Below are 23,261 nucleotides of genomic sequence, written 5' to 3'. Positions count from 1 at the left end.
GAAGATCGAACTCTTGTTTTCCTTTTATGAGTGATTTTCCACGTAATGTCCATCAGCCTGTGTCTTTTTGTCCTTTGTCACTTTCACCTGTTCTTTTTTCTCTCTCAAACCCTAGATGGAGTATGTTTAAGCCCTAGGATATGTAACCCACCAAAATTGGCTTGTCGAGAACCTTCTTTTTCCACACATTACCAACCAGTGCTTGTTGACTTTTATCATTAAAACTCTCCAGTTTACTTCTACCAAGTACTGTGGAGACCTTTAGGTTTCACTTTCTAACTCAACATTTAATCTGTTGGCAGTGCTTTACATCTGCTGGATGGTCCAATGCTATATAAATTATATTTCAAGTTTATTTTTGGAGGTAAAATTGTAACTGGTAACTTTGATAGTATGGCTTTTGTTAGAGATTGCATCTGATCAAATTTCAGAATCTTGAAAGAACCCTTAAGAAGCAACTCCTGGAGAATGGTTTTCTAAGAACTGAATGAGTACACTATTTTTCTGCAAGCCAGTTTAACTTGTGTTGTTTCCAGTGAAGCACAGAAAGCCAGATTGTTTGGACAAGCATCACACCTTCTAATCACCTTGCCTAAGAGGTACCTCATTCAGAAAGGAGGCCATGCAGGTCAGCAGGAATTGGAGTGCCTCCTTGGTGGGTGGGGCTGTAAGATAGGGGCCCGTACAAGAATTAGTTTCAACCCTCTAGGACTTTACAGCCTAGTAATAGAAAAGCTTTGTAAGCGAAAGGCGGTCCTGTTACCTGGGAGGAGGCATCCAGGCAGTCTGCTGCGCTGGCAGTGTTGAGGAAGCCTGAGACACGGCTGAGTATTGAGTACTAGTACTGAAATTTCTCTTTTTCTTTAAGTCTCCCCAATGTCCTCCTACTATATTTAGTGATAGTGTCCAAAATGAAAAATTCACAATACTCCCTGCTAGCATAGACACCTTAGCATTTTTTTTCTACTGTGAAATCACGTTGAATCATTAGGCACTGGTTGAATCCCGCATTCAATCAACACTGGTTGGTAATGTGTGGAAAAAGAAGGTTCTCGACAAGCCAATTTTGGTGGGTTACATATCCTAGGGCTTGAACATACTCCATCTAGGGTTTGAGAGAGAAAAAAGAACACATGAAAGTGACAAATAACCTGCAGTTGAATCCCACAAATAACCTGCAGCCCACATTCAGAAGCATACCTGCAGGCCTAAGAAAATAGGCCCTGTTCCCCGAAGTCCACTTATTATTTCTACCACTGTCTCCCTGAAATGGATTTCTCCTCTCTTTCTCATTTTGCATCCAAATTTAGTCTCTAACAGATCTTTATGAGAAAGAATAAGGAGGTGGGAAGATTATTTAATATGCGTAAGTTTAATTAGACAAATAAGATTAAGTTGGTCTTTTCTATCAGCCCATTTAAATATGCTTGATGTGGACCCTCTATATGACAGTAAGACATCTTTTTCCTCATGCTTCAGCCAGCCTTTCCAACGTGCTCCTCTGCCATTGTCTTACAAAATACTGGGAATATTGTATTGTAATAAAGTAATTATTAGTAAGGATTAATTTTTATACTAACTGCCATGGATTTGGGAGAGACTTATTTTTTCCCCTTTGAACTGTTTTCCTTTTAAAGTGCATATATCTTCTGCCAAATGGCCCCCTCTGTGTCTTCTCAGAGATAATAGTCACCTTTGATTTTCTTCTTAACATAAATTAGGGATGCATATGATAATACCCAATTTATACCCTACTGTTCGTTTCAATTCAACTATGAGGGGTGCTTGGGTGTTGGTTAAGCATCTTATTTCAATTTCAGCTTAGATCATGATCTCAGGATTGTTGTGTTGGGGGCTCCACATTCAACAGGGAGTCAGCTTGGGATCCTCTCTCCCTCTGCTACACCTTCCCCTCCTCCCTCCACCATAAGTGTTTGCACATGCTCTCTCGCTCTCTCACAAATCTTCTATAAATATATAACATACCAAGAACAGTGCCTGGCACATGGTAAGCATTTAATAAATGTTTGAGGCTATCATGATCTATGTTACTGTGATTTTATATATACATGAAATTCTATGGTATGATGAAACATTACTGTGGTTCTCCAGCTTTGTGTTGTTTTATTTTTCCATTTCATCTTGGTGAGGTAAGAACTATCATTAATGTCAGATTGCAAATGAAGAAATAGAGGCTTCAGAGAATGTACGGAAATTATTCATTCCCCAGTTATATAATTGATAAGGTAACAGAGGCAGGGTCTGAACTTACTCTGTGTGATTCCATGCCCTGTGTTTGCAGTACTTCATGACTTTGGAGAGTGCTGGTACAAGCATCAGTTTCTGGCCAGTAGTTCAGAGTATGCTCTGTTGCAGCCAGAACTTCACCAGTAGTGTTGCATTTTCTTTTGCCACTGTAAGTTTTTTGACCTAGTATTAAACTAATTCATGTTTGCCTCAATTCTAGCCTATTTATATTACTTAATGCTTTTTTTTTTTTTTTTAAAGTAGGCTCCACATCGGATGTGGGACCTGAACTCATGACCCTGATGAGATCAAGGGTTCCAGGTTCTACCCACTGAGCCCGCCAGGCGTCCCTTACTTAATTTGCCTAAAGATATGTGGCCAAATAAATACAGTCTTCTTTCTCATTTTTAATGTTAAAAGTAAGGAAGTTTGCTTTTCCTAACCAGTACAGAAAACTTCTTAATGCAGAGGGGATAGGAATGAACTCTAGTGGTTATAGCTGAAACTCCCCCATTTTTTTATCCCTCCCAAACCACTTAAGTGTAATCACTTTTGAAAATTTTTACTGGGCTCAGTGAAGGTATGGGTTTGGAAATGCAATATGGAATATCCATTCCATTGATAGATTCCTGCTTAGACTTTAAGATGACTAATCCACAGCTGCTGCAATTGTCCATCTGATTTAATATCCCCACCCCCTTTCAGATGCCAGATCACTACCTGATCTACTTGTTTTTTTTTTTTGTTGTTGTTTGTTTGTTTGTTTTTTTGTTAAATTCTTTAGATGCAGAGATTTTTAGAAATTTGGAAGGTGTTTTTGGCCTAAATTGCGTTTTCAAGAATGCTTTACCACCGGTTCCCTGTTTGCCTTTACCAGCACTAGAGTCCAGCTGTGTACAACAGCCAGGCAGAAGCAACAATGGAAGGCCGGATGTGTTCTACTAACTTTGATAGTTTACTAAATACCTAGATACTTTAGCAAAAAAAATTTTTTTTAAAGATTTTATTTATTTATTTGTCAGAGAGAGAGAGAGCGCACGAGCACAGGCAGACAGAATGGCAGGCAGAGACAGAGAGAGAAGCAGGCTCCCTGCCCAGCAAGGAGCCCGATGTGGGACTCAATCCCAGGATGCTGGGATCATGACCTGAGCCGAAGGCAGCGGCTTAACCAACTGAGCCACCCAGGCGTCCCTACTTTAACAAAATTTTAATGAAACTATAATAAGATACAAAGGTATCTGTCAGGACAGTCTGTTTGGACCCTCATTTAATTGATACACATGCATGAAATTAAATGGGTAACTTTTTTTTAAGATTTTATTTATTAGCGTGAGAGAGCGAGCACAAAATGGGGTGGGAGCGGCAGGCAGGGGGCAAAGCAGGCTCCCTGCTGAGCAGGGAGCTCAGTGCCAGACTCTATCGCAGGTCCCTGGGGTCATAACCTGAGCTGAAGGCAGACGTTTAACTTGCTGAACTACCCAGGTACCCCTGATTTGGGTAGCATTTAATAGACTCAGCTCAGTGTAGTTTCTCAGAGGCTGCATTTAAGATGTGTGAAAAAGGAAATCTAAGTTGTCAAGTATCCAGTTTATGATGAGTTGTTTAATACAAATATTATAACCAGCACACTTTTGTTTTTAATAATGTCATATATGATCACTTTATTCTTACATTATTTACTCTTTTGTTCATTTTTAAGGTGGATATAAGAATCAACTGCTTTGAATTTTATTTAATGTTGTTGCACTGAAGGAAATGATGTAAAACCGGGTAGTCTTGCTAGTGTAATACACCCAGTTGCTATTTTCCCTTTCTGTCAAGTGATAAGAGATTTTTTTTTAAAGCATGGTTGATACGTAAAATATTCTGATTATTTGAGATATGTTTTAATTTACTTCATGTAAAGCAGTAGGCTCCAGGTTCTTGATTTGATTTTTCTCTCTTCAGCTGCCCTCCCCTACCCTTATCTCTCTTAACTCTTTTTCAGACATTTTTTTTTTTTTTTAAGATTTTATTTATTTATTTGACAGACAGAGATCACAAGTAGGCAGAGAGGTAGGCAGAGAGAGGAGGAAGCAGGCTCCCTGCTGAGCAGAGAGCCCGATGCGGGGCTCGATCCCAGGACCCTGGGATCATGACCTGAGCCAAAGGCAGAGGCTTAACCCACTGAGCCACCCAGGCGCCCCTCAGACATTTCTTAAATGGCTATCAGGCGATACTAGTAGAAGAAATACAGGAACTGTCCTAAGGAAAAGACCCATTTTAATGTATTTCATATTTTCTTATGTGTATAGAAGAAAAACTTCAGAGCTAAAGTTCTTACCTTCTTACGTATCTCTTCTGCTATCTCCTTGTAAATGTCCGATCATCCTCCCAGTAACTGTCATTTTGTACAAACTTGTATAATTTCAGACTGTGTTGCAGCCCAGTGGGGTAGTGGAAAATCCCTTGCTCTGCGTCTTTGGACAAGTCACATCACCTTTGTGTGCCTCAGCCTCCCTCTTTCCTAAAAAATCAAGGAATTGGGCTAAATGATCTCTTCTTTTTCCTCCAAAATTAAGACCTTCACTCCTCCCAGCAACATATTATTCCATCAAAAATTTTACTGTCTCTGGGGATTTGAGTCCCCAGTTTGTGAAATGAAACTTCATTCTTGACATGTTTAATGGCATCTGCACAGTGTGCACAGAGTATCATCACATATGACATTTGCTATATACAAAGCAGATTATGGCCGCTCTTAACTTTTAGACAAGATTTCAAACATGAAGCTTCCCTACTTTGTGTGTGATTATAAATCCTCATTACAGTAAATGTGCGGCAGGTACCAGGGTGTACAGAGTAAGGTAAAGACAAGATTTATTGCTTCAAGGACATAAGGCAGTGATGAGAGACAAGTGTATCTTGGTTTGCTCAGTGTGGATGAGAACATGTGTGATGCAAGGTAGCTACTAACAAGGGTACCAACTCCGACTGAAGTAGGCGGGTGAGAGTGGACGTGAGGCACTCAGTGATGCCCTTGTCGAGTCCGAAGAGACTCACATTTAGATAAGTGGGAGGAGCAGGTTATATTAACACAGGGAAGTAAGAGAGGAAAGTTTGGAAAACTACTGAAGGTTGTGTTTGCTTATATGGAAAAGGGAAGTCAGTGCCCTGAGCATAAAGAACTAAGAAATTTGAAATTAATCCTAAAGCCTTAAGGAGCCCTTGAGGGATTTGAAGCAGAGAAGAACACAGATGTGTTTCTGGTGTTGCTTGAATTAAAAGTCTCTTTATGAGACTTAAAGCATTCAGCAAATCAAGTCTCAGTAAAATTTGAGGTCTCACATGCGTTTTCCACTGATGTAGTTTTCTGAATTCCACATCTTGGAATACCTATTAAAGGTAACTCCCCTAGTCTATAATACCCTTTTTAAGCCTTCCTGCTAGGGGTGATTATTGCTTTTAACTCCCAACACCTTTGCTAGAGCTAATCTTTAATTTCTTATGGACTTATTTCCATATGCTTTGTTCTCTCAGGGTTACTCGTTTGCAACCCTTTATGCCCTTAAAAAACTCAGTCTTAGACTGTGATATGTATATGCCTTGATGTGTGTTTGAGACTTGTTCCTGGCAGGATTTTGCGTTTAGAAGCAGATAAAAGTACAATTCTTCCTTTTGGGTGAATTTTGAGGTCTGTGGCCTGAATTGTGGTTGGAGATCCCATCCTTCTATGTTCTTAACTTCTGAGCTCTTTTGGAGGGTATAGTATAGCCACCTGTCTGTAGAGGCAGGCTTAATGCTGCCATGAGACCCTTGCTACGTTCTACCAGAGCCAGAGCTAACTTTCACTTAGTGAGATAGTCATTTTTCAGACAGTCCCATCAAGACTCCATTTTTTGATATGAACAGCAATTAATTCTTAGTTTAAATAGGCACAAGCGTGACCTTGTCCACTCCTTTCAGCTGAAGACATTGAATGGAGCTTTTCAAAAAAGTCTGAAGTGGCAAGTATCTAATTTTCAGGTTTAATGTTTATAGTCCTGGGTCAGTAATTGACAAGTGATAGAAGTTGTTCAATGGTGATCTTGCCAGTGGGAGATTTTTCAAATGTCCTTAGTTTAATAAAGAAGGAATTGCTTTGTTCATTTATAGACCTTATCTCTTTAATCTGTTGGTATTAATGTCCACTGTCACTGATCTTTCCTTGATGAATCAGAGAAAGGAGAGCAGTTGTGTTTTTGGACAAAGGGATTGCAATGGACTTCTATTAAAAGCAATGTACTGGGATTTTAAACTTCACTATTTACGATTAATAAAGTACTAATTCTTATCCATAAGACATTTTCAATCCATAAGATATTTTCATTTCTTTTAAATTCTATGTATTTTGATTAACTTGTGTTTTGATAGCCCATTCTTAATATAGGTTACTTGTCCTTGAATGTTTAATGTATAATTAGTTTTAGTTGCTGATGAAGAAATGAGTTTTTAATTACAAGGAATATATTGTGTTTCAAACTATTCCATTTTCAAGACCTAATTACTTTGATAAATCTATTTTTATCTCTGTTTTGTCTAGTGTGATCTCATTTGTGAAGAACAATTTGAGAAACTATTGGCTAGTGCATTTATTTGCCTGGTACTCCTAACTGCTTCCCTTCCTTCCCCTCAAGAAATCTCAGTATTGCTTGTCTTTGTTTATTATATCACTTGTAGGGTTGTGAGAAATTCCAAAATAAACCTGAATTTTAAATTGCTATCTTTGGAGTAGATTGGTGTTCAGTGTTGTACTCCCAGTATCATCTTTAAATATTTAAATTGCAGACTCTCTGGCTGCCTCTTAAATTAGATCCTTCACTTAGTAGTTTTGACATTTCATAACCTTGCTCCTCAGGCATTAAATATTCACCTGTTTAAATGGCAGTGAAAATTTAAAATCCAAACCCATTCTATTAATCCAGTGAATGTAGATTAGGAGAACAGCTTGCAGTTGGTGAAGGAAGAAGCTATTTTGACCCCACTGGGACGTATGCTGGAGGTTCATTGGATTGAAGTATTTCTAATACATAATTTGCCATAAAACAAAAACCATCTTTTGGGTCTTCTCCAAGATGTTTTAACTTTAAAGAAGCATAAAAATAGATTTAACACTTTGAGGTTTAAGATAGCTCAAGAGTGATTCTTGTAGTGATTCAAGGCACCAGTATAAGCTTCACCTCTGCAGAAAAATCAGAATGGAGAAGGTTGCTGATAATTGCTAGATAAAAAATTCTGTCTGGGACGTGGATGGAACTGGAGGGTATTATGCTTAGGGAAATAAGTCAATCTGAGAAAGACAACTATCATATGATCTCCCTGATATGAGGAAGTGGAGATGCAATGTGGGTGGGTTGGGGGGTAGGAAAAGAAAAAATGAAAGAAGATGGGATTGGGAGGGAGACAAACCATAAAAGACTCAATCTCAAAAAACAGACTGAGGGTTGCTGGGGGGAGGGGGGACGGGCGGGGGTGGTGGGGATATGGACATTGGGGAGGGTATGTGCTATGATGAGTGCTGTGAAATGTGTAAACCTGGCGATTCACAGACCTGTACCCCTGGGGATAAAAATACATTATAGGTTTATTAAAAAAAATAATTTAAAAATAATTCTGTCTGGAAGCCTATTTGAATCTCCAAATACAAGTCCTTATCCTACTGGGGGAGTCTTTTTCCTACTTGGATCTAAGTATATTCTGTTGATAATCTTTAGAGATTGAAGAAGCAGCAGCAGAAGAGGAAGAAGAAGAAATATTTTCTTGTTTTAGAAAGGAGGATGTTATTGACAGTGACATCTTTGATAGAGCAGGGGAGGGGCCTGTTAATCCTGAGAAACTGAGGTATAGGGGTGAGGCTTGGCCCCTTGGTCTGGGAGAGGGATGTTTGCCCTTTTTTACACTTTTATTTCTTGGAAGTGGATGAGGGGGTAGAGCGGAGATACATTGCTCATTTAATTCATTCTAAGAATTAGAAAGTAATAAAACTAATTTAAAAATTCTAATTATCATGCAGTTTCTGCAGTGAATCTCAATTAGTGACTACTCATTCTTGGAGAAGTTACTTTTTAGAAATATTAATGGAAAATGAAATAAAATAACTTTGACTTAACTATAATTTCTAGTGTCATCCTCTTTTCTTCTGTCTTAGCTCAGTTTCACTGTGTGTGTGGTGTGTGTAAGAAACAACCAAGATTCATTTAATTTTTCCAAACTTTCAGAACAAAAGTTACTATAGTGTGGTAAATTGTAGAAAGAAAACGGGACAAGGCTGCAAGGACATGGGGTCAGAAGATCATAGTTTGAATCCAGGGGTATGTAACATTAGGCATGTTATTTACCTATTTTCCCAGCTATAAAATACTAATGTGTGCCTTACCTACCACAAACAAAACACTCTATTTGAAAATGCTTTCACATGATGAAGTCTTGTAAGTCACTGTGTGTAAATTAAATGGAAATATTATTTGTTACTACTGTGAGTTTATATGCAATGTAGTTACCTCTGTTCTGCCTGTGGTGATGGGAACCAGTTCCTGACAAAGTTATTGAAAAATACTCTTTTGCAGAGGCGTAGTATTGATTCTTGGAGCCCTTTTAATGTGCCCGTATTCTAAAAATGTACCCAGGATTGCTTTTAATCAGGTATGGTAGGATATGCAGACATGGAGGTTATCGTTATGAAGGAAGAAGTTTATAGTTACAGATCTTTAGAAACAGGGTATGTCAGCATGACATGTAGGGTCGCATGGGGAGGCATCAGGGATGGTCAGTCAGGAGGGCAGAGCATGGACCAGAGCTTTTTCTAGAGTTCTTTGTGGAAAGGAAATGGGGGAAGCAGAGTAGGTGTGCTGAATAAGTTTAGCACTAGTTAGTGTGAATAATTTTGGAGGACTCTAGCTTGGTGGGGGGTAGTTGTCAGGCATCTGGCCCCCTGGGGTGAGGACTGGGGGGAATAGGCGTGGTATGTGAGAATTTGATAAAGGAGTTACGGGTGTGGGCTCTGAGTTGGTTGTTCATATATCAAAGGCATGCTCACCGGGGTCATTTACTGTCTCCCAGGAAGTAGCTATACCTGGAGGGGCAGTCTCTCCAGAATCAAGGCCCCAGATGCTAGAGCATCAACAGAAAATAAAATATTGTCAATACAAGCTGAGAATTAAAGAAGCAATGTAAACTTAAGACCAGACATTGAAGAAAAAAAAAAAAGCAGATAACATAACTGACCCAAGTATGTTTTCAAAGCTTTTATATAAGCACTAAATATAAACCCGTTTTCCTAAATATATTTTAGGATAACTTTTAAAACACTCCACCCACACACCTCTGAAATGCACAGAGCAGTAAATGTCACTGCATGAGTAAATTATTCTGGAACACAGTAATGGATTCAGGTTACTTTCAACTTTAATGGTCTGTGTCTTTACCTATATTCTCAGATGCTTGTAGAGATAAATAGTATTTATAGTCACCTAGGTTTTTAGGTTCTGTGTTAAGAATTTTATGTAGATTAGAAGTTATTTTGTTAATTATTCCAAATAACCATACAAAGAAGGTACAGTTACGTGGTAATAGACTTACATAATTTATGCACGTTCACAGAACCTTTAATGAATGGCATGTAGTTTTGAGGCCAGGCATACTGGTTAGAGAGCTGTCACCTAGAACTACATTAACTCACGCCTTGCTTGAGCTCATGGAGTGGCTGCCTGCCTCCCAGGCCTGCTTCATCAGCCCTTGGAAGGGAGCCTCCCAACTTCGAAAATGTACAGATGCTTACTCTGGTGCCCGTGGGAAGTGGCTCTTCCTAAAGGGAACGCTTGAGTCATGTGACCCGGAGCAGCAGAACAGCTGACTTGCTGAGCGCCCCCTGCACTGAAAGCAAGTTTAAGTGGTGGGATTTTAGCTTACCCTGATAATTGAGAATCGTGCTTTAGAAAAGAAACTGGTTATTTTTTCATACCACTGAGTGCATGTGTAATTCATTTGCTTTGTTTTTTCAGTTTATAGCAGCCCCAAGACTAGATTCCACTTGAATTATTTTGGTGGTCATTTGGAATTTGCCTTCATTTCTTACTTTCCACTTACATTTAAGTTCCCTAGTCTTCATTCTTCTTAAGTGTTTAGGTGTTTAGGCGTAGAGACAAAGCACATGTGAATACTTATCTATCTGCTCTCTACCACTATTCCAAATTCCTTGTATGTGTAGGACAGGACAGTGCTCACTTGACTTCAGATACCGTGTTTGGACCAACAGGTGTATTTTCACTTGTTAGTGAGCAAATTTGTTGAATAAAGGATAAGAATATTAAATGTTAACACTGATGGAGCAGAGATGAAAGAGCAAGACGGTTATAAAGGAGTATAAATCCTGGCTTTTTTTTTCTCCCCCTGAAAAGCCAAAAATAAAAAGCTGATAACACTGTGGACATAATTTAAACATGGAGAAAATATTTGAAAATACCAAAAAGCTTGTTTAAATTGAAAAGATGATTTTTGTTGTTGCCTTTGTAATGTAATGAGCAACGGACTAGATTAAAGGTGGATACTAATAGATAAAAGAAGTAAGCAGAAGTTGTCATGTTATGGTACCTGAACAAATCAGAGTTAGACCCACTGGCCATGTTTATGAATGATCTGGAAAATGGGGGAGGGGTATATTGTGAAGTTCTTGCAGTAAGATAGTCCAGGAAAGCTCAGAATTAAACCAGAGGCAATGTGGTAAGGACTAGCACATGAGACTTAAAGCTATCTGAAAAATGGCAGAGATAGTTCTAAGCAAAGAGCCATCAATTATAATTTGGGCAGGCTCTTGATGACTGCCTGAACTGTCCCTTAAATCCTGTGGTATACCAAGCTGGTGTGAGCCCACAGGATCAGTGGGGTATGAGATGGGTTTTACTCAGGAAATATTCAAGCATCCATCACATGCCAAGATATTAAGGATGATCATTATAAGAAAAAGAGATGTAGTTCCTTAGGGCATGGAGCTTACATGAAGAATGTTAATTACAAATAATTACAAATAAATACAAAATAAGGCAGCCTTATTTTGTCTTCCATCCTCCTAAAATTTTGGACATTATGTCTTAAAGAGAGGAAGCTTTTTGAAAGGATGGTAGGTAGAGGCAATAAAGGGACTAAAGACGTTTTGGAAAAACAACACTACAGAGACTTGTGGACAAGAAAATAATAAGCAAAGAGTGACAAGGGATGTAACTCATTCAAGTGCTTAAATTTGTAGGAGTTTAGGGATGATAGAAAGTTATTTTGATAATGAATCAAAAAGGCATACTTACTGATACTAGGATGACTTTTTAGAAACTTTGTACCACCACCAGCAGAGATGGAAGAGGCTCAAAAACAGGTCACAAAAATGTGTTGGATGAATTTAGAGTCCTTAAACTTAATTATTGAGCCTACATTCCTAGTTTAGGGGTTTGGCCCCACTGAGGACAACCTATTGCTGTGCTATGTGGTTTGTTTTGAAAACTTCCAAACCTAGGGATAAATACTCCCTTTTCTCTCCCCCAGGGGAGTGGCATTTCCCATTTGTTGAGCATTTCTCCAGAAATGAGTAAAACTATTAACGCCAGACTTGCTTTAACTTCATTGTTTGTTACGTGCTCTGTATGGAAAAGCTGCTAACTTTAGACAGTCTTTGAATTTTTGAAGGGAGGTAACTGAGTGTGTGTAGATGCTTAATTCCATTTTCCTTTCCTAGGTTTCCTATGCTCGCCCAAGTTCGGCTTCTATCAGAGATGCGAATTTGTATGTCAGCGGACTTCCGAAAACAATGACCCAGAAGGAGTTGGAGCAGCTTTTTTCACAATATGGACGCATCATTACTTCTCGTATTCTTGTTGACCAGGTCACTGGTAAGTAGGCAGCTGCTCCAGACAATCTTTGACACTTTCTGAGTGGCAGACTGTGAAATACTCTGCCTTTCCATACAGTGATCTTGCCTCTGGAACACACCAAAGGTATATGTGGACCAGAAAACACAATTTTCTGCGGGAATTGTTCATAAATCTGCATGGATAAAAATAGATTGTGGAATGGGGTGAGCGAGCTTGCGTCATTTGTACCCCGAAGGGGCAGTTTTGAAGTCTGTTTTATGGCATGTAATAAATTTGTAGATGATATAATCCTCATTTCCAAGCTTCTGTGTTGAAAAAAGCCCTTATCCTCCTCGTAAAGTACTCCTTCTAATAAATAGTCTTTTTTCTTGTAAAAAGCATAGTTTAATGCAGCAGTATGTACCTTGTTCTCTAAGGGAGCATGACCCTGTGTCCACACTAGCTGTTCAGGCTGGTTTCTAGGTCCATCCTGTGTTATGCGGGCATGTGTCAGAGTTTGACATTTTGAATGTTGAAAATTTATTTTATGCCTGGTATAACTTTTGACCCAACCGAAATGAGGAGACTAATAGGTTTATTAAAACTTTTGTAGGGGTGCTCTTCTGCCAAAGCTTTTAAAGAAAAGCTAGCTATATAGGTTTGACCATGGATTTTAAGAATAAATTATAATTTTCTATTATAAAAACAATGCTTATTCTTTTTAAAAAAAGCGGAAATGGAGAAACATGGTAAGGAGGGGAAAATTGGCTGGCTGTATTACCATATACTCAAGCGGTCACATGAAGATTTTGGGGGAAAACATAGATAGATTTTCCTCTTTAATTTTCTTTGTGTTTCTTACTTTTCTTTCCTTTCACTTTCCCTCTTTTCTTTCCTCTTTTTCTCTCTCTCCTGCTACCGTTAGAGGGGATGTATCATCGTGTATTACGATGTCTGTATTTTTCTAAAGGAAGCAGTGGATAATCTCTTATCATCCTTTGTATTTCTGTGGGTCTGTTATTTCTCCTCTTCCACTTCTGATTTTGAGTCTTCTCTCTTTTTTTGTGTTGATGTATATGGCTAGAGATTTATCAGTTTGTTGATCTTTTCAAAGAAGTGGCTCCTTGTTTCCCTGATCTGTTCTGTTGTCTTTTTAGTTTATATATAACATTTATTTCTGCTCTTATCTTAAAAAAACAAAGCAAAACAAACAAAAAAGAAAACCATCGGGGGCAGTAGATTAACTACAGAATAAAAATCAGGCTAAGTTTTTAATTCTTCAGGTGAAGATCTGAGTTTGAACACAAGCAGTCATGTTCTGTTCCCCTGTGCTGTTAATGGGCCTCATACATAAGAAGCAGCATCCTTAAGAGTTTTGGGTAGAAAGATATCTACCTTCATATACATGCCTGGGAGAATGGCCTATAGGTTTGGCTGTATGAAGAAAATTTAGTCTAGGGAAGAAATATAAGAAAACTGCCTTTTCATCATAGCTGCATTTTGTAATCATCCGTGTATGTTCTGTCACTTTGCTATATCACACAGACTGTTAGTCGGTTAAATAGAAGAAATCCAGGTCTAGCAATCCAGATAAATTTGCTTAAAGCAACAGAAATACCTTATTTGGGGGTTCATATCATTCATGCTTTTTACAGTAGTGATTTTTTTTTTTTAAGATTTTTATTTATTTGACAGAAATCACAGGTAGGCAGAGAGGCAGGCAGAGAGAAAGAGAGGAGGAAGCAGGCTCCCTGCTGAACAGAGAGCCTGATGCGGGGCTCAATCCCAGGAGCCCGGGATCATGACCTGAGCCGAAGGCAGAGGCTTTAACCTACTGAGCCACCCAGGCGCCCCTAGATTTCACTTCTGATACAGAAGTCTCATCTCTTAAAGGTGGGCATTATACCAAGCCTTTCGGTTATTTTCTCTCTCTCTCTCTCTCTCTCTTTTTTTTTAAAGATTTATTTATATCAGAGAGAGAACAAGCATGTGAGAGCATGTACTCCTAAGTGGGTGGAGGGGCAGCGGGAGAGAATCTCAAGCAAACTCCCCACTGAGTACCAAGCCAGACTTTGGGTTCCATCTCACGACCCATAAGATCATGACCTGAGCCAAAACTAAGAGTCAGATGCTTAATTGACTGAGCCATCCAGGCAACCCTCTTTGGGTTAATCTCTTTCTCTCTCTCTCTTTCTTTCTTTCTTTCTTTCTTTCTTTCTTTCTTTCTTTCTTTCTTTCTTTCTTTCTTTCTTTTTAAAAAGATTTTATTTATTTATTTGACAGAGAGATCACCCGTAGGCAGAGAGGCAGAGAGAGAGAGAAACAGGCTCCCTGCTGAGTAGAGAGCCCAATGCGGGGCTTGATCCCAGGACCCTGAGATCATGACCTGAGCTGAGGGCAGAGGCTTAACCCACTGAGCCACCCAGGCACCCCTCTTTGGGTTTTTCTGATGCATGCTCAATTTAGAGGACCTCAGATTTGGGTGACTCAGCCTGTGTGGAGGCTATTGCAGTGCTAACCTAATGCTTTCCTCACGGAATAGTTAAGTTCTAGGGGTTATTAATTCTTCATGTTAGTGGATAACTAAAAGAATATATTTACTATCATTTCACCATTTTATCTTTAATCTTTCTACTTAAGACTTTCAAGGCAAAATTATTCAGTTTATCTGAAATGGAAAAGAAAATTTTGTTAGTCATCAGGTAGTAATAATGTACAACTGATATAACTTAAATAGGAAAGGAAAAGTGGTATGGGCTGAGATAGGTATCTGGAAGAAATGCCTCTCCACCTTAGAAAAAAATTCTACACCAGTGAACTTACACAGTGTTAATTACAAAGCAAGTAGAACTTCATTCTTTTTTAAAGTTCCTATAAATCATGATGGTCGAGTACATTTTCTCGGCCTATCTTTCTCAATAACCTCTCGTTCTAGTCTTCATTTATATGCTCTGAATCATCTAGATTTTTCTAGCTACTAGTCCTAAGCTAGCACAGCTAGTACCAATTTGCTTGCCAAGAAAGTGTTTCCCTACAACTGTTTATCTCCGGATGGCCAGCTATGGCTACCTCAGCTAGCCCATTAAAGCTAATTAAATGGAATGTGTTGGGTTTTTCTCTGCCATTTTTCAAAAGCTGGACGGGTATTTGGCCATCCCCCTGCTTCCCTATTCTTGTCTCTCAGAGTGGGGAGAGAGCATGAGACAGAGAACGGCATTTCCATAGGAGTAATACTGCTAGAGCCAGAAAGCTTTGAGGCTTTATTTCTATTTTCTTTATTTTAAAAATATAGGTCTTCTTTTATCCCTTTTTCTCCTTATAATATTGTTTCTCTCATAAAGTTTAGCTAGTTAAAACCAGTGAGGGGAGTTTAGGGAACCAGAAAAGCCTCTTCAGACATTTTTCTTAGCAGGCCAGTATCCTTTGTAATATTATTATTATTATTATTATTATTTTTAAAATATTTTATTTATTTATTTGACACAGAGAGAGAGAGAGCTCACAAGTAGGCAGAGCAGCAGGCAGAAAGAGAGGGGGAAGCAGGCTCCCCGCGGAGCAGAGAGCCTGATGCGGGGCTCGATCCCAGGACCCCGAGACCATGACCTGAGCCGAAGGCAGTGGCTTAACCCACTGAGCCACCCAGGCGCCCCCCTTTGTAATATTATTAAGTAGAATTTTATTATTTAAAAATTTAGCTGAAATATCTTTCAACCACTGTGATGTATTTTTAGCATAGCTTTTTAGAATTTTTAGTAAATGCCTGGTTCTTTTCTCCCCCTTACAAGAAAGGAAGCTACTGTGCCCTTCATTACTGAGCTGCTTATCTGATACCATAATTTGAGAAGTAGAAATCAGGCATGCTATTGTTGACATTACTAAAGACAAGGGAGTCTATGGGGGAGAGTGAAGGCAGCAGGTAGGGAGAACATGGATATATTTGCGTGCTTTCTATTTGTGTAGGCTTATAATGGTGGGTATTGAGATTGTGTAGATGCATTAAAAAAATACAAAATTGGGATTCTAATTGAATTGCTACTAAGGTAAGGTGAAACTTTCCTCCTCCTGTGGTTTTGTGGCAGATGTTCTATGTGGGTGAAGACATGTTTTTGAGAAGGAAAAATTAATTTAACCTTTCTTCTCTCCCTCCCTTCTCCTTCCGCTCCCTCTTTCCCAAATCCTTACCCAAATCTACCAATAGGCATATCAAGGGGTGTAGGGTTTATTCGATTTGACAAGCGGATTGAGGCAGAAGAAGCTATCAAAGGCCTAAATGGCCAGAAACCTCCTGGTGCCACAGAGCCAATCACTGTAAAGTTTGCTAATAATCCAAGCCAAAAAACCAATCAGGCCATCCTTTCCCAGCTGTACCAGTCTCCAAACAGAAGGTATCCAGGACCACTAGCTCAGCAGGCACAGCGTTTTAGGTAAGTCTGGTCTGGTTCTTACGCCCAGCTACTACACTCAGAACTCTCAGGTTCACTGTGCAGTACTTCTGTTGACAGGATTCTGGCTTGTTCTTACTGTTGCTGGTGGTGTTTTCTTTCGATTTCTTATGGGGATAGAGAAAACATATTTGGGGTGTAGTGTCTTTTGCTAATACTGAAGGTGGTAAGAAAAAAGGACAATAAGCTGTAGCAGTCATTCTCAACTGGGGAGTAATTGTGCCCCTTGGGACATTGGGGAGCATCCAGAGACATTGTGTGGGCATAACTTGGGTGCAGTTCCTCCTGGCATCTACTGGGTAGAGATCAGGGATGCTGCTGAACGTCCTACAGTGTACAGCATAACCCCCAACAGCAGCAAATGGTCTAACTCCAGACATCAATTGTATGAGGTTGAGAAACCCTGATCTATGGAATGCGGGTACTTTCTGTTTCCAGTGCTTCTGATTTCCCCTTTCTAGTTTTTTTTTTCCCCCTTTTCTTTTCTGGGTAAGATTTTATTCTTGTAGTTCAGCTTTTAGGTCAAGCTCTTTCAGTTACTTTGTTTTATAATGTATATATCACTAAGGAGATAAAACCTATGTGAAAACATTAAGTTTCTACAAATGGATCCCTATCCCCTTTTAAAATTTTTATTTCTTGTATTTTAGGGGTTGGCAAACCTCTTCCTTAAAGGGCTGGATAGTAAATATTTTAGGCTTTGGGGGTCATGGTCTCTGTAGCATATAGATCTTTTTTTAAACAGTTCTTTAAAAATGTAAAAGCCATTCTTTACTCCTGGGCGATACAGAAGCAGATGGCACTGTGGATTTGGCCTGTGGGTGTAGTTTTCAGACCCCTGTATAGTCCGTAGAATGACTATGCATCTTCAGCCCAAAGAAGACATTCTATCTTGTAGATAGGCATAAATATTTTAATTTTTCAAGTTTTAATTTAAACCTGGGGTATCCATCAAATCAAGAGTCATTATAAAAACATTCTGATCTGCATGTGAGAACAGTGACTTTAAGACATTAAGCACAGCACAAAGAACTTCTGGTTTCATAAGCAAAGCCACCCAGTTGTTTTTTTTTTTTCCCCTTGGAACATTTTTTAATATCCTTTTTGGCCATATGGTGTACTGCAGCCGTAATTCCATCTAACCCCATGCTAATTTTTTTTTTTTTTTTTTTTTTTTTTTTTTTTTTTTTGTTAAATCCCAAATGCATTATCAGTTTTCTTTCCTTGCAGGGGCAGAATAGTTACTTACCAAAAATAGGATCATAAATGTAGCTTAATGAGGAGGTTCCCCCCCCCCCCCGATTTTATTTATTTATTTGACAGAGAGAGATCACAAGTAGGCAGATAGGGAGGCAGAGAGAGATGGGGAAGCAGGCTCCTCGATGAGCAGAGAGCTTGATGCGGGGCTTGATCCCAGGACCCTGAGATCATGACCTGAGCCAAAGGCAAAGGCTTAACCCACTGAGCCACCCAGGCACCCTGAGGAGTTATGTTTTTGAGCTTAAATCATAGCATTTTTTCATTTGGGGTATTTAGGAGTGCCAAAGAATAGAGATGAAATTGGTGAAATACCTGCTTTCAAAAAAGTAGTCAGTTGTGTCACGTGAGGGGTGAGAAAGAAATTCACCATAAACTCTGTGTTCAGTTCCTACTTAGGCTGGCTTTTGCCCTGGCAGTAGAGGTGGGACTGTTGAAAGGATCCATCTGAAACTGGGTGACGGGGTTACCCAGTTGATTGAGCCTGTGTTTACTCTCTGTTTTAAACTTTGCGATGTTGAAAAAAAACAACAGCAACAACAACAAAAGCCCCGCACACCAACACATTGTCAGGAAACACTGCTCTCCATGACGGTGGTGGGTACTCCAGGCCATGGCTGCAGGGGGAGAGATGCATTGGAGCAGCTTGATACTAGCCCTTGTAGAGAAAAATCTCACAAAACCATTTTTTGTTTGTATTTTTAAAGCTCCGCCTGTAGGTTTCCTGTGTGGCATCTTAAAGTAAATAATATTTCCTGCAAATTTTGCGTAAACTTGAAGGAATTTTAGAGGTGTTTCCTGGACAGCCTATCCAGGTAACCTCTTTGGGGTCTACAAAAGAGTTTTGAGCTTACGTAGAGCGAGGCTCTTTGAGACTTACTGGTTGATTTCAACCCTGTGAAAATATAAAATGTTTGATGGTAATGGAAAGCTGTGTTCGTTTTACATTGTTAGTTTTTTCCTGGTGTTCCCCACTGTAAGCTCTGATTTCATTTCATGGTAGTTATTAAGTAAAACTGTGTATTGAGGGTCAAGACTAAATGATGAGGAAGATCAGACAAGAGGTCTGAGGTGGCAGGATCTGCAGGAGAATGCCTGATCATTGAAATGGTGAGGCCCGCTGAGACTTCCAGACCAGGCTTGTAACTGCTCTGTCTGCACACAGCCCCACCTAGCCCACTTCTGCATGCTTCGTGCTTCTTACTTGTGGGTTGGGAAAGCTTTCAAGGATGTTCTCATGGTCACATTTAATATCTTTCTAAATATCTTTCTGCTCATCCTTTGCTTTTATCTTTTTGTTCCGTATGTTATTAACTTGAAATTCTTCCTTGACCGCTAGAAAAAGAAATTCTGAAAATGTGAATAAGAACTGTCTGTTGTAAGGGAAACTCAGTTTCAGAAAACAGAAGATTGCTTTCAGATTCCTCACTTTCGTCTCTACTGCCCTCCGTTCCTTCCTTAAAACCTCGTGGATAATAAGTAATGAACTAGTCTTTGAGCTAAGTGAATGTGCTTGGTCTAGACGCAGTGTTGGAAGAAATTGTGAGCCTTTATTTCTAGAATTCAGGTTTAACCTGGTATATGTTTGGTTGCTTTTAATACTTTAAAAACTTGGTGTTATTACCCATATCTTTGTCCCTCTTCTGTTGAATTAAGGTTGAATCTACTTTCTCTTCACAAAGACTATTGAATTAAAGGAATTGCTTCTTATGTTGGTATTTTGCTCTTCTCTCACTCAGATCTAGATCATTGCAGGAATATTTTGTCCCTGACATCTGTGTCCTAAGGCCTTTACTTTGGCACTTTCCAGTAGACAGTGCACTTCTCAGTCTGTTTCTTATGTCGTCATAGTACCTTGGGAGTTCAAGGAGACTGGAGAATACAAGTTCTAAGTATTATAATAATAGTCAAGGATTTTTTTTTTTTTTAAGATTTTATTTATTTATTTGACAGATCACAAGTAGGCAGAGCAGCAGACGGGGGGGGGAAGCAGGCTCCATGCTAAGCAGGGAGTCTGATGCGGGGCTCGATCCCAGGACCCTGGGATCATGACTTGAGCTGAAGGCAGAGGCTTTAACCCACTGAGCCACCCAGGCGCCCCTCAAGGGTATTTTTAATACTCATGAAATGCACCGTATCTTTTGAAGTCAGAAAAATGTAAAACCCATGCAATAAGGATTAAGTTTAAAAGTGGGCTTGTGGGGGCGCCTGTGTGGCTCAGTGGGTTAAGCCGCTGCCTTCGGCTCGGGTCATGATCTCAGGGTCCTGGGATCGAGTCCCACATCGGGCTCTCTGCTCGGCAGGGAGCCTGCTTCCCTCTCTCTCTCTCTCTCTGCCTGCCTCTCTGCCTACTTGTGATCTCTCTCTGTCAAATAAATAAATAAAATCTTTAAAAAAAAAAAAGTGGGCTTGTAAAGTTTATGGCTCAGTCAACCCATAGGAATAGAGAATTATTTTAACATCAACACTGCTGATCTAATATGTTTATTTAATTGACTACAGTTTTCAAAATAAAACCATCTTTATTTATTGGGATGGATAGTATAATTCAAGCCCCTTAAGTATATTTTTTAGGACATGGTGTCAGAATTAAGCTTTTGGGCAAATTTTTCATCTCTTCTTGTGGAGCAGCTTTGATTTTATTGAACGTGATCTAGTCTAATGGCCTGTGTGCCTGCCTCTGTAAGCCTTTATGCATTTTTAAAGCAGCCTTTTAAATCCATGCTTGTGTTGCATTGAAGGCATGTGCTGGTTGCTACTCTTATAATTTCCTTTTGGAAGAAACCGGTATCAGTCCTCCTGAGTAGTTTTTTTTTTTTTCTTAGAGGGTAGATGACACCATCTAATAGGATAAGGGGTAAGTTGATGATCTTGTGGTTTAACTTCAAAGCACATCTTGGCCAGTGCTTTGGAGAGGTTTTGAGAACCATTATTTGTAGAGTTCAGAGTTGCACTTTATTACCCATTAGTAATCTCTCTTTATATTTTTATTTCTGACTTTAATTGACCTCACATTTCCCTTTCTACTTGCATGTGGGCCTCCCCATAGTCTGTCAGCTAAATTTCTTAGAAATTAAGTAGGTGTTTTCTTTTTGTAACTTCTAACTTTGAAATGAGAATGCTCTACCTAATATTCAAAATAGTGCTGTCTGAGTTGTATTCCTGTTGAGAGGAAAATGTTTATACCCTTATGCCCAGTATATCATTTTTTCATAAATTATATGAACATGGGCTTGGTGCTGTTACATTCATGAACTCTTTTTTTTTTTTTAAGATTTTATTTATTTATTTGACAGGCAGAGATCACAAGTAGGCAGAGAGGCAGGCAGAGAGAGAGGAGGAAGCAGGCTCCCTGCTGAGCAGAGAGCCCGATGCGGGGCTCGATCCCAGGACCCCGGGATCATGACCTGAGCTGAAGGCAGAGTCTTTAACCCACTGAGCCACCCAGGCGCCCGATATTCATGAACTCTTAAACCCTAATCAAACATAGAAAATACATATAAAGATGAAAGAAACAATATTTTAAATATCTTGCTTATTATCATGCTGACTGACTTCATTTATCCAGTATCTTATTAAATTCTATATCTTTAAGGCAAGATTGTGAAAGTATCTTAGTAATTTTGAACTGCATGTTGGATTATCTTGTGTCTGACCTCATCACGGACATTGTACTAGGAAAAGGAGAAATAATCAGAAATAGTCAGCTCTCCCTGTTTCTGTTGACTTGGACTGCTTTTACTGGTATCATCCTGACTCTGATCATGATGATTTCTGTAGAAATCATTGTGAAGCTACCTCTTCTTGGAGGTTTTTTTAAATTAAAGCTAGGCCTCCCTATCTAATCCTCCAGATCCACTTAATGTGCTATTTGTAAAGTGGATTATATCCAAGGTACAGAACAGGGGAAGAGTGCCACCTCCCTTGAGGACTGCTCAGTCTTCCCTCAGGAAAGGAAGCAGCGTGTGGGGACTGATTGAGGGTACTTGTTGCTGAGTGAGGGTACTGGTTGCGGTGCAGCCATTAAATTTGAATAAAGAATACTTTTCAAGTTGAATGTATCTTTTGAATGGACTCTCTTCTTCCACACTGTAGTATGTCGTCATTCACAACCCCCTGGATCATTCTGGACACTACTGACTTAGTCTCCATTAACTATTGGCTTCTGTTTTTAAATGACCACATATAAAAGATGGCTGTCCTTGAGCTCTGGACACACCCAACAACAATGTATAGTTCTGGAAAGCAATAATGGTCCTTATGTCTGAGCGAACTGTAAACTAGGCAGTTAAAAGAGAAGATGCTTAGTTTACGGTTTTCCAGCTGCTACGAGATTTGGGGTGCATAGTGTTCACGTGGAGCACCCATTGCTTAGGAGGCTCACTGAGAGGGTCCTGAGAGATCCTAGTGTAGAAGTCTTAGGCCTCCTGCCTGGAAGGTCCTTGGATGGAGAATGGGGAAAGAGATGTCTCTCCCTAACACGTGTAATTCACTTCTGGAGCAGTTTTGGTTTCCATCCTGTCTTGAAAATACTGAACACTTGCTTAGGAGATTCCATCCCCGGGCTTTCGGTTGGTATAGTAAGCTGATTGATGGTGGCAAAGTGTGATACTCCCAACCTGGGCAGAGATGGTGTAACTCTGTTTTGAGTGAATCGATAAGGTGTCTCTGCGTCTGGGCCCTTCAGCACTTTGGAAGGAGATTTCAATTGCCATTCTACTCTACAGGTATCATATGCCAAATGCATTCTCTATCATTCCTGTCACTGTATGAAATTTTCTGTATGACATTACTTGATGGTTGGTGATACTAAGTTGTATGCATCTTTATTCTGGTGTTTGTGGCCTTTCTTTTGGCGTATAAAGCCTTGATGTCTTTGACTTACTGCCTCTGCAGAAAACCCAAGCCCTCCCACCTGTGTACTTTTTCCACACACGTGCTTTCTCCTTGCATGTGCAAACAGGCTCCTCAGGCCAGCCCTCCTGATACTTTTCATTCTGGATTAAGTAGTTAAGGATAGTATTTGTAATCTTATTGCTTTATTTGTCAACAGATAGTTATTTTAAACCTGCAGTGATCCAGGTGTATGCTTTATGCTTAGTGGCACAGTGGGGAATGAACATGTCCCTGCTTCTGAGAGGATGTTGGGACAAGACAACAGACATACACAGATGAGGATCCTTTGTCATTGTGATTTGTTCTGTTTCCTTACACTTTGCATTGCATCAGCTCAGTTATTTCTTTCCATTTTTACAAAACACACAAAATGCCCACAGGTGGTTGTGGACAGGAATGTGTGAAGATTCCTTTTCCAATTGTAAAACACCAGAAAGAGATGGTTTTTTGGCTTTTATAAAACTAGAAGCAGTTGCTTTCTTAGTGTTCCCTAGTCTCATTTGAGGCCACAGGTTAGACAACAACAAACATTGAGGCATTTTTCAGACTTACCTTTCATAGGTGT

General features: G+C 39.5%; 1 protein-coding gene across 20 annotated transcripts in view; it reads left to right on the top strand.

Annotated features, from left to right (window-relative positions):
* The window catches only part of ELAVL2 (ELAV like RNA binding protein 2), a 286,534-nt gene that overhangs the window by 143,367 nt on the left and 119,906 nt on the right, over window positions 1-23,261 (top strand). For all 20 annotated transcript variants that reach the window (XR_007122204.1, XR_007122201.1, XR_007122206.1 and 17 more), the window contains 2 exons: window positions 11,987-12,140; window positions 16,300-16,525. Coding sequence is in view for 13 of the 20 variants with exons in the window: in XM_047699246.1 (XP_047555202.1) it covers window positions 11,987-12,140; window positions 16,300-16,525 (380 nt within the window). In the remaining 7 variants the exon portion in view is untranslated. The remainder of the gene's footprint in view (window positions 1-11,986; window positions 12,141-16,299; window positions 16,526-23,261) is intronic.

This window comes from Lutra lutra, chromosome 13, assembly GCF_902655055.1.
Source record: "Lutra lutra chromosome 13, mLutLut1.2, whole genome shotgun sequence".
NCBI classification, from domain to species: domain Eukaryota; kingdom Metazoa; phylum Chordata; class Mammalia; order Carnivora; family Mustelidae; genus Lutra; species Lutra lutra.
Note: the sequence above shows the minus strand (reverse complement) of the source record. Positions and strands in the feature narration are given on the sequence as shown.